Raw genomic sequence first — 15038 nt, 5'->3', positions numbered from 1 at the left:
AATGGCGAGGAGCAGAGTACAGAGCCTGATGCGCTAGCAGTCATTGCTGCATCGCCATTATATGGGAAGTACGGTCACTGTCTGAACTAAAGGAAGATATTTGTTTATAAGACGGTTAAATAGGAAACATTTGGGTTCAGAAGCCTATAGGGATTTATACAAACAAATTTAGGAATATACAAATATATACACAAAACCAGCGCTAAATAAGATAGACGATGTAATGTAAACCACAAATTTTATTTAAAAAGCATAAATACCTCAAATAAAAAATGAATGAATAAAAGTTCACAATAGAACAAGATAAATGAATGTCTGTTCCTGTGTAATGAACAGCTGGACCTAGGACAACCTCCAATACGTCCCAATTTAGGAATATTAAAATATACCTTTTCATAGGGAATGCATTTAGATTTTACTTTTATCAGTCCTTTACATGTTCATTTTCCAAACATAAGGCAGCAGAAAATAATTAAAAAGATTATTTTGCAGATTGTCATCAGTGAATTAAACAGGTTACAGGAATCCTGGTTTAGCCAGTTTTAATGCCTGTAGTACATATAAAACCATGCATTAAAAACGCATCAAGCTAAGTGAAGGACAGCCATAATAAAAGATGCGAGCTCTAGAACTTTTGGCTCCTTTATGGACTAAGCATAAAAATGTTTAAATTTTTCTTTTTTTTACAGCAATCAGCTTGCGGTCTGTTTAGACCACATAGCTGATTACTGGTACCGGCTCCCGCCTCTGCTCTCCCCGTTAGAGCAGAGTGGGAGCCCAGTAACCGGGGGAGACCCTGGATAACGCCACCTCCAGGTGGCGTTATTATCACAGGGCTTCCCCCGGTATTTTTTTACAATTTATTTTTAGTAACTATGGTCGGATCACATTTCCCATTACAGTTATGGGAAATGCGATCTGCTTTACTAAAAATAAGTGATACTAGGGGTTGGAGTCGAATTTTACTAATTCTACTCCAATTGCCCTGTAATAACTACAGGTGAAACTAAAATAATGTGAAAAGGGTGTGAAAACACCCTTTTTTACTTTATTTTAGTAAAAATAATGTTAATAAATAGAGCCCTAAGTGATCAGATAAATTAACTTTAATCTACAATTCTTAAAGTGAACATCCCTAGACAGTACTCATTTTATTACAGAGCTCAGCTACAAAGCTTAAACCTGAAGTGAGTGGGCTGATTGTGTTAATGCCAGGTTATAATTTACACAGGAAGAAACCTTTCAGTTTATTGAGGGACACATCTCTTTTTATTGTCAGGAATAATTGATTAGTATACTCTTTATGATGAGCCTGTAGTGGGAGTCAGATAACAAATTCCCGTGGTTTATCATTTCACCTCGCCAGGAAAAGACCCCTCTGTCCATTGTATAGGGGCTGTCGTCATGGTTATGAAGTCAGCGAGGGAGGTGACGCTGTGTTACATTTCTCATTAGTAGTGGGATGGTTGTGAATGTGATCTCTTCTATTACGTCCGGTGACTGCGCATTGTCCCTCATTTTACTGATAAATGGTTCTGTTTGTTGTCCTGGTCACTGCGCAGGTGTCATGTTACTGACCTGCAGACTGGTATCCTGTGTGAGGAGCAGACATGAAGTGACATGTAGGAAACAATAGCACAGAAGGCTCTGTAATTAATTGGACATTTAAAAATATATCTATATAATATATATGTATATATATATTTATATTTTAAAGCCACTCATAACAATGTTTTTTTATGTGTCCCCTAAACATGAACATTATGCTAATCCTATGACCTGTTGTAGTAAAAGTGTGTGCATGTTTCAGTCGCAGCCTTTCCATACAAGTTACCCCTATCTAGATATAATAGCTTCCCCACGAATGAGCGGCATGGGGGATTTCCTGGACAAGCAGCACTCTAGATACAGTGTGTACTATAATGACTTTCATCACTGTCCCCATCCTTCTCTGAAACAATGCTCATAAACTATAATACTTCCCAACATTTTAAAAAGCAAAATGTGGGCAAAATAACTAAGATTTTGTGTATTATTTTGGATTGTAGTTTTTAAATTCAAAACTAGAGGTTATGATCTATTTACAAATTCCTTATGGAATAAATGTTCAGTATGATATTGCTCCCCATTTTTTAACATAATTATTGATGGTTTTTAACTTATGTGAAATATGGCGTTATGATGTGTCCTATGAAATTTTGTGATATTTATTGTATTTATTGTTATTCCTGATGTGGTGTATACTATTTATTGTCATTTTTTATTGGGTCACTTCTAATAGTTTTATGTATTATTATCTCTTAACAATAGGACTAATGAGATACAGTCCTTTTACTTCGCTGATGTATAAAAGTAGATAAGCCTTTTATTTCCTATTTGATGTACGGGCAATTTGTTATGTGTCTTTTTGGATTAAAATATTTTGTGGATAGAATTACACTATGGTTCTCTCCTTTTTGCTTCTACTACTTATCATGATGGATTTGTGAGACCGGGGCGTACATAGGATCCTGAAATTGTGGATTATTCAATTGTGCTGGCTTAAAAGTGGTGTTTCCACTTATCTATATAGAGGTGATTGCACCTGGTGGTGGATATAAATTATTTTGAAAATACTGCACTAGGAGGCGCTCTCTTCTCCACTTTTTATCTTTATATATATATATATATATATATATATATATATATGTATATATATATTTATATTTTAAAGCCACTCATAACAATGTTTTTTATATGTGTCCCCTAAACATGAACATTATGCTAATCCTATGACCTGTTGTAGGAAAAGTGTGTGCATGTTTCAGTCACAGCCTTTCCATATGAGTTGCCCCTATCTAGGATATAATAGCTTCCCCACGACTGAGCGTCATGGGGGATTTCCTAGACAAGCAGCACTCTAGATACAGTGTGTACTATAATGACTTTCATCACTGTCCCCATCCTTCTCTGAAACAATGCTCATAAACTATAATACTTCCCAACATTTTAAAAAGCAAAATGTGGGCAAAATAACACCAACCTTGTAATTGATACAAGTAACTGCCAAGAGATCCAAACTAATTATAGCACCAACCTTACAAAGCCACCACCATGTCCTGCTATATTCTAGAAGCAGGACAGGACTGCATAATCTGGACTATTGGGAGGGGTGTATTTAAGAAAACTGGTGCACAGGTAATCAGACCTAACTACTCTTCCGGTAAATCCGGGAAACAAAGGTATTTCTGGGAATTTTGTAATACACATTGGACAGTAGACTACACTCCCAGATCCAGTCAATCTACAGCTGGAATCCCTAAAATCATTTTGCTATCCTATAACTCTAGAATAGAAATGCTGAGGACGTAGGCCAAACCAGTCCCAGTTTTTTGCACAGAGAACCCTATTTCTCTGAAACTGACGATGTTTTTATGTGTCAAGAAAATATGAGATGGTAATAGCAAAGCATCAATAATTTAAAAGGCAAAACCAGGTTGGTTTTGCTTTTTTGCTGCTTTAATAAAATGGCAGCTGACTTTAGCCATTTATATCAGATCAGACTAAATTGAAATAATAAATCCATTGTACTTGCTGTCTTTTGCAGACCTCTGAGTAGGTCATTTGCCTGTTGTCTCTTATCCAAAAATTACATTTTCCTTAAAATAAATAAATCCATTGTACTTGCTGTGAATTATTATTATTTCAGATAAACAGGAAACTGTTTGTAAAACTGATGCTCCTGTAATCACTGCCTTCACAGAAATAGTTGTATCTTATTGTTAGTGCAGCACTTTAATTACACATTAGAATCTACCTTTGATGTCTGCAGTCCAGCAAACTGTATCCACCTGATCTGAGTTATACAAAGTGTAACTTCATCAGCTAAAATATACCACACAATAAACCTAATATGCAGGTTGATGCCATTCACAACATTCAAATTAAATGGAAATAGTTAACTATAATGTGAAGCCCATGCACCACAATCTGGAATCCTCTGTCCACACACCAGTGACACACCAGTGACCTCTCCCTACTACTACTGGTTTTGGTACATAGTGTGCCCTCATGTAATTTAATGGGGGTGTAACGCAGTGTGCGTATCACTTTTCATGTAACAGCTTGTAGCCCATGGCATTTATTTATATTATACTTTGCCAACAAATTGTCCAGTTATTGTACAGGATGCCTGGATGCTGTACTATTCCTGTAGCACATCCACATTTCCATACCTGATTGGATGTTTAGGTAAAGCTGTGCTCATGCATGTTACCATCTGACTGACAAGACCACTGAGCAGCCAGATCAGTGAGCAATTTAGCAACTCAGATGATAATCAGTTTTATGATGACCCAACTCACTAAAGCTGGGCATACACCGCCAGATAAAATGTCTGTCAGCTTAAAGCTGGCCATACACGCTACAATTATCGGGGCGATCCGCCCGATATCCGCGGATCGCCCCGATAATTGTAGCGTGTGTGCGGGCGACTGAGGGTTAAATATTGCTCGGTCGGGCATGCCGAATTGTCCAGCATGCCCATCTGATGCGATATTTAGGGAGTGACCTGTCGGCCGCATCGGGCTGTGTATGCCCAGCCGCGACCGACAGACCGACATTTCCTGTGTTCCTTCCCATGGAAGGAACAGGGAAATGTCTCCTCCCCCAGGGGGCGGAGCGCAGATGTCGGCCAAATACACTGTGAGATATATCACAGTGTATGTCACGGACATCTGTGGCTGGCATGCTGCCAGATAAAATGTCTGTCAGTCTGACAGACATTTTATCTGGCCGTGTATGCCCAGCTTTAGTGACGGGAGACAGCATACATACTAGTGTTCTTCCACCTTTCCTGATTTTGATCGGGTAATATTTGCCAACACGTGATTCACATTCACCCACAGCCTTATCCTACATCTAGTTCTAAAGAGTTAGAAAACAATATTACATTTATACCATATATATAGTCACTTGTATTTTGTGGTTATTGGTCATTTACTTGTCATTTTTAGAATATTGTTCCCCTTTCATTAACTACAGCTACTCCAGTGTTCTAGAATTGACTGTTCCCTCTGCCTTATTCCAGAACTGGAAGATTCTCCTCTGTCTGTGAAGAGTGATATGGCCACTATTGTAAAAGTCATGCAGCTGCCAGATTCAGGCTTGGAAATTCGAGACCGCATGTGGTTAAAAATTACAATATCCAATGCCGTCATTGGTAAGTCTTCCATCCCGCCACAATACTATTACCATTTATTATTGATTGCTGTATTTTATTTGCCTACCAGCAATGAACAACCTTGATATATTTATTTAGTAAATACAGACTCATATGAAAGGCACATGTTGTGGCGTGGTTACTTTATGATTGGATTAGGGGCATGTATGCAGTTGATGTTATACATAATTTCTTAAAACAAGTACACAGGATAGTTTGCCATGGGGGAACAGTAACCCAGTAAGCCTTTTCTCAGTTTGGGAGGATAATACCCCAAGCACCGCAGCTCATCCTTTGGTATAGAAATTTGTAGTGGGTGCGGACATATACCAAAATAATACCACACTGCAAGTAATGCGAAGCCCTGCACAGAGACAGGAGAGGTGCAAGAGTGAGTGTTGTAGGAAAAGGATCATTAATGTAAATATCAGGAATGGGAATGAAATGCCAGCCGCTGTTTAGCTGCCGGTTCAAATCCCGACAGAGGCAGGTAAGTGATCTAACCCTCCCCTTCCCCCCTAAGCCTCCCTTAGGGCTGCCTAACCCTAAACTCTCGGGGTGGTGCCTAACCCTATCCCCCCCTTACCGCTCCATAAATCTAACACTCCCAGGGGGGGTTCCTAACCCTAACGTCTCCCTGGGGGTGCCTAACCCTAACCTCCCCCCCAAAAAAAACTAACGCTAACCCCGCTAGCTGCCCTAAACCTAACTATCCTCCCCCGCGGCTTACAGGACAGGCACCCCGGACATACCTCGTTCAGGCACGCATTGTCCTGGATTCCGGCGTCGGGATTATGATAGGCGTCGGTATTTCGACACCTATCATAAATCCTTTGCCGCCATTCTGCAGTCAGGCTGCCGGTCACATAACTACATCCCCTGCTGGGACAGCAAAGAAACTTTCACAATAGTTTCGGTCTATGGCCCTGATGCAGACCCGCTCGCTGCCGCAGGCAGCTCGCAGGGTCTGTGGGCTTTTCTTTTAATTTTATTTTGTCTCCAGGTCTCTCACAAAGCTGTGGGTGTCCACCCACAGCTTGTGCGAGCGGGCTAGAGACCGTCGCGATTATCGTGACCATCGGGCTTGCGACAAGATCCTGGGATAGGGTCTCGGCTGCCGCAAGCCTGAGTGGACTCCCTGCTCTAATAGAGAAGGAAGTCCACTACTGACATCGCTAGTGATGTCAGTAGGTCCTCCCACAAACGCCAGGCATTCCTAAGGGAACGCCTGCGTTTGTGCAGCCACCACCCCTCCCCACCTACAAAGCGGGGCAAGCTGTCACTCACCATCGACAGCCGCCCTGTCTTGTAGCGAGCCCCGGAGTGACTGACGCAGCGCATTCACAGTGGCCAAACATCAAGCCGCTTGCAAGCGCTGTGCGTTCGCGAGCGGCTCTGAATCAGGGCCTATGTTTTTTATCCGCACATCTGATCTTGCAGCCTTACATGTGGGTAAGGTGATTACATATGCATGTGAAATCAGGCAAATATTAATTACACATGTTGTCTTGTTACATTGCTTTAGTTCCAACGTAGGCTTCATATTATTAAGATCTGACATACAGAATGTATCTGAAAATAATAACAGTTTACATAACAAGGCTCCATTACTTATTACTGACATTGCATTTAGATGAAGGTTTTTATTACTATTTATTATGTTTTATTTATAGAGCGCCATAAGTTCATCACCATACAATGTGCACACAAAAGTACAGTACCCAATATGACAGGACAGAAACAATATACATTATATATACAATATGTACAGCAGAGTCAATAGCTACACATATAACTAGAAAACCAGTGCCAGCTTAACCTCTACCCCAGTTTATTGGCACAGCAGACAGGTTCAGTGCCACTGACTGCAAAAAGTAGACAAAAGGGGGAGGCCGCCATGATGTCGTAGATAAGGAAAGGAAGAGTACACAAGGGGAGGAAGAGAAAATACAATTTATAGAGGATGACAGTCAGACATGGGTGACACAGAGGGGTGACTTGGTAAAACAGGTTTGCTTTCATCATCAGATAAACTGTATTGCTGATTGCTTGGTGTGCTTCACTTCACATTTTGCACCTAAATGTTTGTAAATGGGCCCCGGTGTGTTTTTCATCACTGTCTGGATTTACAGGGCTAATCTGACAAGTGTTAAGCTAGAAGGTATTTGTACATACATTACTGATGATCCTTTTAAACTGCTGTCACTATGGTCAGGGGTTAAATGAGTGTGACCAGCAGTAATTAAACTCAAACTCCGGAAAAATGGGTGTAACGTGAGAGAGGCTGAAGGTTGACGTGTATCAATTACATGCTAAGATCATTTTTCACTTGGGTACATTGAGTTAGACAGCTGTACATGTGTGATTATTTGTCGCCGTGTGAGGTCTTTTGTATGACTGAAGTGTAAAGCTAGGATCCTATTTTCACACATCACACTGTTTCACAAGACTCGAGTACCATTGTGTGACATTGCCAATGACATTTGCAGTATTTGTGTGATTCTTGTTCTTCACATAGAACATCACTGCTGAATAATACAGTAGGTTGTCGATTTATCAATTAAATGGATCTACTACCGGTGATTAACATCTGTTGTTCAAGTAGTACATCTCATACTACTTGTTTCAGAAATGGCGACTTTATTACGTTACTAACTTTGTTACCAGTCACTTACTCGCATAGCTGCAGCGTTCCGCAGAGAGAGGGGTTACACAATGCAGTAGTTTAATTGAAAAATGTCTGCTGCCTCGGAGGTGAGGATGGGAAATGTAAAGGCAACATAGGGTAATGGGTGAGGTACAGATCTGATTAACTTTGTATTTATTTACAACGGATAATCAATCAAAAACAAATCAGTAAAAAAAAAGTTGATAGCAAAAAAAAATGAAAGACAAGATTGTACTTACCAGTGATGAGCATTGTCACTCTATAGATTGTAAGCTTGCAAGCAGGGCCCTCTTACCTCTATGTCTGTCTGTTATTACCCTGTTTTGTTCTATCAATGTTTCCAATTGTAAAGCGCAACGGAATATGCTGCGCTATATAAGAAACTGTTAATAAATAAATAAATAATGGCTGCAATAATCCAACGCCAGACTCCTAGGGGTAAATTTACTTAGATGGGAGTTCTATTTAAGAAGTGATGTTACCCATAGCAACCAATCAGATTCCAGGTATTATATTCTAGAGAAGGTGCCAGATAACTGAGAAGTAGAATCTGATTGGTTGCTATGGGCAAAATCACTTCTTAATTAGAACTCCCATCTTAGTAAATTTACCCCCTAATCTTTTACTATTCTGCCTTTTTTGGAAACCTCCAGGAACAGTTACCAATGTTGTCACCTCCCAGAAACTACTCTATACTATAAATGGAAATTCATAGGACTTAGGCATCGATATACACTGAGCAGACCCAGCATTTAGAGAGGGTAGATGTGTGGCATGTGACATCGCAGCCATCAGGAACCCCAGCAACTGGCACATGGCTTTTGTTTTCTATATTAACACCTTCAAGTCCACCCAAAATGAAATGTATAGCTTAGGGGGCATTTTGTTTTGCCATAGCATTTTATACTCCATTGCACTTTTGTAGTTATAAAGCACAGGACAATTGCCATATGTATGTGACTGTCCATCAGACAGCACAGTTAGTGATATGGAACAATGAATGCAGTGACCTGTTTGCAGCAGTGTATACTATATGTACACTATTTCCATAACCTATTTTGAATCACGTAATTTGTAAAACATTTAAAAAGTCAGCAAAATAACTATTTCTATAACTTGTATTATTTTCATATAACACTTAAATTAGAAATGGGCAGCAAATTTTTTTAAGTACATTCATAGATCTCTTACATGGTGTTTAAAAAAATATAAAAGTAAAAATGTTTTCAGCATTATCAGTTTGATTTAGATGTGTGGCTTTACATTGCCATACCCATAATCCTTTGCTATGACTCTCTCTGTGCTCTGGTTGTCTCTGCAGGGGCTGACGTCGTGGACTGGTTGTACACACATGTGGAAGGCTTCAAAGAGCGCCGGGAGGCCAGGAAATACGCCAGCAGCATGTTAAAGCACGGCTACCTCAGACACACCGTCAACAAAATCACCTTCTCAGAGCAGTGCTACTATGTATTCGGAGACCTGTGTGGCAGTGAGTACATAATGTACTGCCCTCAATGTGCCGTATCATAATAATAACCTGCCTGTGACAGAGGGGATGCAGTAATGCTCTTCTTACAAGATACTGTGGGTCATTAGGTAGTAATTATCTGTAAGAGTTAGTTCTTGTGGCCGGTCTCCTGTGGGACCCAGTGTGTTCTGCCTATTGTTACTTGTACCCTTATTTAGTAATTAGAGTGGTGGGCAGCAGAATGGCAAGATGGCTGAAAATGTAAGTTTAGTGAACTAAACCAAAACTACATAGTAACTTTGAAGTTGAGTTCTTCTTTAATACATTATTAATCTGCTACGAGCAACAGTATTTTAGTCAGATAGCACTTCTGGTACATTTTCTACCATTTCTCGCTCCAAGCAAAGAGAAAGTAGTGCAGGATTTCCATTTCCATGGCTTTCCATTTGTCCATTTGCCCTATCATCTCCCATTGTTCATTGTTATCAAGTGATTATGTACAGCATTGTTATGCTGATTGGCTAGACTTTATAGAACACCACCATGTCATCTACTGTATATCAGCAATTCCTAACTTGTGTGTCAGAAAGCTGGGGGTTGGAAGGATACATGAACTTCATTATATACAGAGATAGGTTTACACAGCAGCCTTCCTATGCCAGTGTGACAGGAGTCTGACATCATTACTCTACTCTGTGCTCTTATTAACATTTAGATGCGTGGATTGGCCACATGTTGTCCTAGCCCCTCCCACTTCAAATATTATGTACGTGAGCTGACTGATTTCTAATACTCTGTTCTGCTGTTAGCATTCAATTGCTCTGGTTACAGGCTTTCACATCATCATCAAAAGAATGAATGCAATAGCTGGTCTGACTCATCAAATATGCTGTGGTGGTGGGTCCTCGTGTTTCTCTTTTTGTTGTGGATTACGGTTTAAATGGTGGCATTATGAGGAGGGGATTATTCTTTCAGACCAAATCCCATCAAACCATTGTCAGGTGAGCAGATGAATGCAAAGATACTTTGGGCAGTTGAGAAAGACACGAAGAGTGAGTGAAGCAAGGCTGTGGAGTTGGAGACAATCAGGGTGGAGGTGCAGTCTGTACAAATGTACTGACTTCAGCTTCAAAATTAACAGTGATAGCGTGTCTATAGTTTATCATTCCCAACTTCCTAATCAGTCTCGTGCATCTCTAAACATATGAGCCTGATCATCCTGCAGAAAAGTAATGCTAGACTGTAGAAGGAGAAAGCCAATAGTGTTGTTGACCAAGATAAAAAAAGCAAAGGCCAGCACAGCAGTGTTGGTTCTATGAAAACAATAAAGTTTTGTTCAAACAGGATAAAAAACTAGATTCATAGTGAAGCAAAGATGAATTATCTCTTGTCCAGACTGATCTGTTAGAGTGTAAATATGTAACACTAATGGTGCATACACAGGGGACGATCATCAACGGTAACAATATCGTTGAACGGCTTCCCTGGTGTGCTGAATGATTGATATCGATCATCCAGCACACCACCAACGATAGTAACCTGGTCGATATCGACCAGGTTGGCCTGCATGCACGGGCGATGGACAATATCATTATCGTCCACACGTGCCCGCGCATCGCAGGTGACTCCCCTATTTGAATTTTGGACTGTACTGCAGGACCAGAGCATTGTGTCCCTCCTGGAGTGGGTCATGTTGGGAGGTGTGCGATATGATCGATATAGTTATCATTCATATAGTCCATTTTAATCGTACCGTGTGTATGCACCATTAGGGCTCAATCCTTTTAGGTGCGAGTTAGGCCATGCAAGCCACTTTTTCAGCAAACTCACCCTGCAATTCCAAACTCGCATTAGGAAAAATCTTTATTTTAGGGTAACAATGTTAGGGCACAGTGCAGGACCACTGCACACCCCTCCCAATGAATGCATTTGGAGGGGTTTAAATAGCATAGTTTGGGCAAAAAGACATGTCAGTTTTCAGGTAAATTTCTCTAAAATTCACAATAATGTGTTATATATTGCGGGACACGTATGTGGAGGAGTAAATGATGCGGGACAGGTATTTGGAGGAGTAAATGATGCGGGACAGGTATGTGGAGGAGTAAATGATGGGGGACAGGTATGTGGAGGAGTAAATGATGCGGGACAGGTATGTGGAGGTGTAAATGATGGGGGACAGGTATGTGGAGGTGTAAATGATGCGGGCCAGGTACGTGGAGGAGTAAATTATGTGGGGACAGGTATGTGGAGGTGTAAATGATGTGGGACAGGTATGTGGAGGTGTAAATGATGTGGGGACAGGTACGGGGAGGAGTAAATAATGCGGGACAGGTATGTGGAGGTGTAAATGACGCGGGACAGGTATGTGGAGGTGTAAATGATGCGGGACAGGTATGTGGAGGTGTAAATGATGCGGGACAGGTATGTGGAGGATTAAATGATGTGGGACAGGTATGTGGAGGTGTAAATGATGCGGGACAGGTATGTGAAGGTGTCAATGAAGCGGGCCAGGTATGTGGAGGTGTAATTGATGCGGGCCAGGTATGTGGAGGTGTAAATGATGTGAGACAGGTATGTGGAGGTGTAAATGATGATGCGAGACAGGGATGTGGAGGCGTAAATGATGCAGGACAGGTATGTGGAGGTGTAAATGATGCGGGACAGGTATTTGGAGGTGGAATTGATGTGGGCCAGGTATGTGGAGGTGAAAATCATGCGGGCCAGGTATTTGGAGGTGTAAATGATGCGGGACAGGTATGTGGAGGTGTAAATGATGCGGGACAGGTATGTGGAGGTGTAAATGATGCGGGACAGGTATGTGGAGGATTAAATGATGTGGGACAGGTATGTGGAGGTGTAAATGATGCGGGACAGGTATGTGAAGGTGTAAATGAAGCGGGCCAGGTATGTGGAGGTGTAATTGATGCGGGCCAGGTATGTGGAGGTGTAAATGATGTGGGACAGGTATGTGGAGGTGTAAATGATGATGCGAGACAGGGATGTGGAGGTGTAAATGATGCAGGACAGGTATGTGGAGGTGTAAATGATGCGGGACAGGTATTTGGAGGTGGAATTGATGTGGGCCAGGTATGTGGAGGTGAAAATCATGCGGGCCAGGTATTTGGAGGTGTAAATGATGCAGGACAGGTATGTGGAGGTGTAAATGATGCGGGCCAGGTATGGGGAGGTGTAAATAATGTGGGACAGGTATATGGAGGTACGGGGAGGTGTAGATGATGCAGGACAGGTATGTGGAGGTGTAAATGATGCGGGACAGGTATGTGGAGATGGAAATGATGTGGGCCAGGTATGTGGAGGTGAAAATCATGCGGGCCAGGTATTTGGAGGTGTAAATGATACGGGGCAGGTATGTGGAGGTGTAAATGATGATGCGAGACAGGGATGTGGAGGTGTAAATGATGCGGGACAGGGATGTGGAGGTGTAAATGATGTGGGACAGGGATGTGGAGGTGTAAATGATGTGGGACAGGTATATGGAGGCATGGGGAGGTGTAAATGATGTGGGACAGGTACGTGGAGGAGTAAATTATGTGGGACAGTTATGTAGAGGAGTAAATGATGTGGGACAGGTATGTGGAGTCTTTGGATATTGGGCCTGATTCAGAGCCGTTTGCTAGATGCGATCGCTCGCTCCCAGCGTATGCAAATCCAGCGTACGCCCAGCAAGGCAGGCGATCGCTCAGCAAGGCATTAGCACGCCCTCTATGTCTTGGCGAGCGATCACTTTGTGTAAGCGGACGTCCACCAACCATTCATAAGACGCCCACTTGCGCATGTCATCTCCAGGAAGTGCATGAAAACATTTTTACATCGAGCACCATCGGATGTGCTCTCGGTGCTTGAGGTTGACTATACCCTGCGATCCCTTCAGTGTGAAATACAACCAGGTGACGTGTACAATGACGCTGCCTGTTAATTATTTTATTTGAGATAGGTTAAGAACCCCTGAATTATAGAAGGCAGCATCTTGTTTGGTCTCACATATTGCCTCTGTGATATTCACATTACACCTTTACATCCCACATATTCAAAATCATCCATGATTTGTTAGCTCACACAGCACCTTAAATGAGGAGTCTCTTCGCCAACATTCTTTTGGTGTGAATAGTTGCAATCTAAACATTTATGAGGCAGCCATTTGTCTCAATCGCATTAGAAATTCTTATTTGTAAATTAATAATGGTGTTACAATTGCCACTACCAGCTCAAAATGGGGTTATTGACTGTCAATGCACCTATTTCCTTAGGTTTGTTAAAATCTCTAACTTGAGGTGCATACATCAATGACACATTATTGATGAGAATGCTGCCTATCTATTCACTAAGAAATAATGACATCACTGACCCTCAGAGTGTCCCATGATGTCACTGCTGAATAGGGACTTGATTGGCTGCCTTCCTTCCAATGAAATGTGGCTAAGCTACTGTGTGCAGCAGAGGCACATAAAATGATAATGGTATGATTATTTACACCAGAATAAATAACTGATAGTCATTTGTATTTGCTTATCAGATGTGGCAGCACTGAATATTAACGATGGGTCCAGTGGTGCATCAGATCAGGACACACTGGCTCCTCTCCCTCATACAGCCGCTCCCTGGCCACTAGGTCAGGGTTACCACTACCAGTATCCTCTAGTGCCACCTTGCTTCCCCTCAACTTACCAAGAACCAGGATTCAGCTATGGCAGTGGCAGTGCAGGAAGCCAGCACAGTGAAGGTAAGTCCCAGATGCCTCTACAGTGTCCTTCTGTGCTTTTTGGTGTCCTGCATGCATGACTTCTCCATTTTCACAAGCATACGTCGCCTAAGCATTTCTCAGCATTGTCCATCTTGTAACCTGTACTTCACTTGACCAAGCATTTACTTTCATCATGTCATATACTCCTGACAGCTCAGTGCTGCCCTCTGTAGTTATATTTAGTTAAAACCATGTATAGCACACATTCAGCACGGGTCTCATGTTAGGCATCCAAGACTGGTCATGTGGATGTTCTTTGGATGAACATGAAGACAACCGATTTTGCCGAGCTAAAAACTTCAATTAAACTGGAAGAAGCTTCCATTTTCTTCTATTATTCAGTTAGCGTTACATACAGTATGATAGTTTGCATGACTAAGGCAGCGGAGGTGTAAGCTATATGTGGGATAAGTAAGAAGAGACTTGTGCAGCTGTGTGTCTTTTACAGTTCAGTGAAAATAATAATAATATGTTCCTTTATCCCCTGCTGTGTCCTTTGCTACTAGTAACTGTGTTATTCCCTTGTTTTGTGCTGAGCAAGCATTAGACTGAAGGATGCATGGAAGGAATGGAGGAATCTAGGTCATCGGTAAGCTTAAATCTCTGGCCCCAACACCAGAGTCCAAGCATGATGTCCTTGTGGCCCTTCCTCTACCAACCTAGACTATGCCCTTTCTCCAGCACCGCAGGTGTCATCTTTCCCTGGGTAATACATAGAGTATGGACTGTTTAATCTGCCTCACCCAGTGTCACTTTTAAATCAAAGAGTGAGAGGAGATTGAATTCTACAGTTGCACATTAGACTCGGTGTATGACATTGGCAGGCCAATCAATGCTTCTGAACTCAGCAGGACAGTCCCAACTTTTGGGGCTCTGGCTCGCTGCCATGATTGGAACTGTGTTGTCCTTATCTGCACAGCAGTTGGGGGGCATGTTATAC

At 41.8% G+C, this 15038-nt stretch overlaps 1 protein-coding gene across 2 annotated transcripts in view; it reads left to right on the top strand.

The window, feature by feature from the left end:
* Positions 1 to 15038, top strand: part of DVL1 (dishevelled segment polarity protein 1) — a 248251-nt gene that overhangs the window by 214536 nt on the left and 18677 nt on the right. For both annotated transcript variants that reach the window (XM_088482235.1, XM_088482236.1), the window contains exons 12-14: positions 5069 to 5200; positions 9190 to 9357; positions 13871 to 14077. In XM_088482235.1, coding sequence (XP_088338361.1) covers positions 5069 to 5200; positions 9190 to 9357; positions 13871 to 14077 — 507 coding nt within the window. The remainder of the gene's footprint in view (positions 1 to 5068; positions 5201 to 9189; positions 9358 to 13870; positions 14078 to 15038) is intronic.

Source organism: Taudactylus pleione, unplaced genomic scaffold (assembly GCF_031769625.1).
Source record: "Taudactylus pleione unplaced genomic scaffold, aTauple2 ptg000284l, whole genome shotgun sequence".
Lineage (NCBI taxonomy): Eukaryota > Metazoa > Chordata > Amphibia > Anura > Myobatrachidae > Taudactylus > Taudactylus pleione.
The sequence above is the reverse complement of the archived record's forward strand: the minus strand, read 5'-3'. Positions and strand labels throughout refer to the sequence as shown.